General features: G+C 55.1%; 1 protein-coding gene across 1 annotated transcript; it reads right to left on the reverse strand.

The window, feature by feature from the left end:
- Positions 1–235: 235 nt before the first annotated feature.
- On the reverse strand, positions 236–2575 carry DUSP1 (dual specificity phosphatase 1). The gene is made up of 3 exons (XM_014550387.1): positions 2276–2575; positions 1703–1922; positions 236–1271 (listed from the first exon to the last, which is right to left on the reverse strand). Exons 1-3 carry the CDS (start codon positions 2360–2362, stop codon positions 901–903), a joined length of 678 nt encoding a protein of 225 aa, XP_014405873.1. The 5' UTR covers positions 2363–2575; the 3' UTR covers positions 236–900.
- Between the last annotated feature and the right edge of the window lie 28 nt (positions 2576–2603).

A 2603-nucleotide genomic window follows, 5' to 3' on the forward strand; every position in this document is an offset into this window, starting at 1 on the left:
GGGATCTACGGAGGGACACTGGAACCCAAGGTTAACACAGATCAGCTACAGCACCTGGTTTTCCTGATCGATCCCACTTCTCTACCCACCTGACAACTCCTGTATCTCGTGGGACTGAGGCCACCAAGGAGTGTGGCATCAGATCCTCACGTGCATTCCGGAAGCCCTTGCTGCTGCACCCCTATTTCTTCACTAGGGATCGGGGGCTGCCCAAGAAAGCAAGCATCTGAGAGTCCAATAGAAATGCCATAATTTATTCTGTTGTATAAAAAAAAGTCATCCTTATGTAACAAAATGTCTTCTCAGAAGAAGAAATATATTATTTCAGGTCATAAATAATCAGCAAACAGACAACTGTTGGCAACTAAAAACAGCAACACTGGCGCCTCCTTCCGCCAGTGCCGAGAACAAGCCTGCTCGGGCTGTATTTACAGGACGTGACAGTACTCAACACAAAAACTGAGGTATTTGGTTCTTCTAGGAGGCGACACTGACCTTTGTGAAGGCGGGCCGCCCGCACAAAAATAAATAAGGTATATTCGCATAGGCATGTGTCGTCGGGAATGGTAACACTGGTACGTATGTCAAGCATGAAGTGTGGACAGAAAAACGGGGGCAAGCGAAAAGAATCGGCTCGCACGGGAGTCCTTTCCCTTCTGCCCCTCTTTGTCAGGGGGACGCGAGGTACCCACTCGACGTTGGTCCCGAATGTGCCGAGTCCAGCGAACGCCTTGATGCTCAGCCATCACTGTGGCTGCTTGGGAACCCAGTGGAACTCGGGGGAAGTTAATAAATAAGTAAGGACCAGCCCTCAGGAGCCCCTCCCTGGAGTGACTGCATTTTCTCTCAAGGGGGAGCCTGGAGTCCCGGTGGGTGGTGAAGATCGCCTCCCGTGGCCTTTCAGCAGCTGGGAGAGGTCGTAATGGGGCTCTGAAGGTAGCTCAGCGCACTGTTCGTGGAGTGGACGGGGATGGAGACGGGGAAGTTGAAGACGGTGGTGGTGGAGGCGCCCCGGTCCAGCACGGACATGGCGGGGCTCCCCGCCTCTGCCGAGCAGTGGGGGGCCAGGACCTGGGACTCGAACTGCAGCAGCTGGCCCATGAAGCTGAAGTTGGGGGAGATGATGCTTCTCCGCTGCTTCACAAACTCAAAGGCCTCGTCCAGCTTGACCCGGTTAGTCCGCATGAGGTACGCGAGGCAGATGGTGGCCGAGCGGGAAATGCCCGCCTGGCAGTGGACAAACACCCTCCCTCCGGCGTTCTTGATGGAGTCTGCAAAACAAAGGGGGGCTGGTTACCCGAGAGCTCGCCAGCGCGGCCCTGGCCCCCAGGCACCGGGTGTCTAAGAAACATCATGCGTGTCCTGTGCAGAGATGCTTAACATCGACTCGTGCATCACCAAGACACTGTTCGTGGAGGCAACGGAGCCACTGTGCGAAGCACAGGGTTAAACCTAGACTGGCCATCCACTAACCAAATGGATGTTGGGCAAATCAATCCAACTTTCTAAGCCTCAGGCTTGCTCGTTTGCAAAGTGGGACATCACACCCGTAAGTCTGCAGGGATGTTACCCACACCAGACTGCTATTTACTGTCTGGAGGGAGGCGGAGAAGAACGTCACTCGGGTCCTTGCCACAGTGTTTGGGCTCAGTGGCTAAGCTGGGGGAGGGAGGCAGAAGTCTCAGGCATCCGCTCCATTTACCTATGAAGTCAATGGCCTCGTTGAACCAGGAGCTGATGTCCGCCTTGTGGTTGTCCTCCACTGGGATGCTTTTGTATTGGTAGTGACCCTCGAAATGGTTGGGACAATTGGCGGAGACGTTGATCAAGGCGGTGATGCCCAAGGCATCCAGCATGTCCTTGCGGGAAGCATGATAGGCACTGCCCAGGTACAGAAAGGGCAGGATCTCCACTGGGCCACCCTGGAATCCAAAAATATCCAACACTTGTCAAGCTTTGCTCAAAGTCAATGCCGGTGCCCACACCCACAGACCTCCCTGCTGTAAGTCAGTGTCAGATGCTGGATGAACTCTCTCAGCACCGTTGTTGGGGTATAAATAAGTAGGGGACTAAACCCATTTGCCTGGCAAGGCCAGTGGTCATTTCTGTGGTGCCAGTCTTAGAGGCTCAGCTCATCAGAGCACTTGACCACGGGATAAATAATACCCCCTCCGTCCTAAACAACAGTGCAGGTCACTTTCTATATTCTCACTAGCACTGCCCTCCCAGGCCTGTCAGCTGTCCCTTCTCCCCTCTGGCACGGCCCCCTACTGACCTGATCGTAGAGTGGGGTGCTGCAGGAGCTGCACCCCGAGTCGGCGCTGTCAGGGACGTTAGTACTCAGGGGAAGGCTGAGCCCCATGGGGGTCGACTGTTTGCTGCACAGCTCCGGGCAGGAAGCTGAAAACGCTTCATATCCTCCTGGGAACACAGAGAGACATTTTCCCCATTAGCACCGCTGGGATAGGGCCCTTCACACCACTCCCCCACCCACCAGGGCTGGAAGTTTACCCCGAATCTTTGTTCTGGCGCCAAACAAAGCCAAGGACAAACCCCCAGAAAACTGCTCCAGCTGGGGCGGGAGCGGAGGGCCAGTCCTCCTC

The sequence above is a fragment of the Myotis brandtii genome, unplaced genomic scaffold (assembly GCF_000412655.1).
Source record: "Myotis brandtii unplaced genomic scaffold, ASM41265v1 scaffold6, whole genome shotgun sequence".
In the NCBI taxonomy this organism is placed as follows: Eukaryota; Metazoa; Chordata; class Mammalia; order Chiroptera; family Vespertilionidae; genus Myotis; species Myotis brandtii.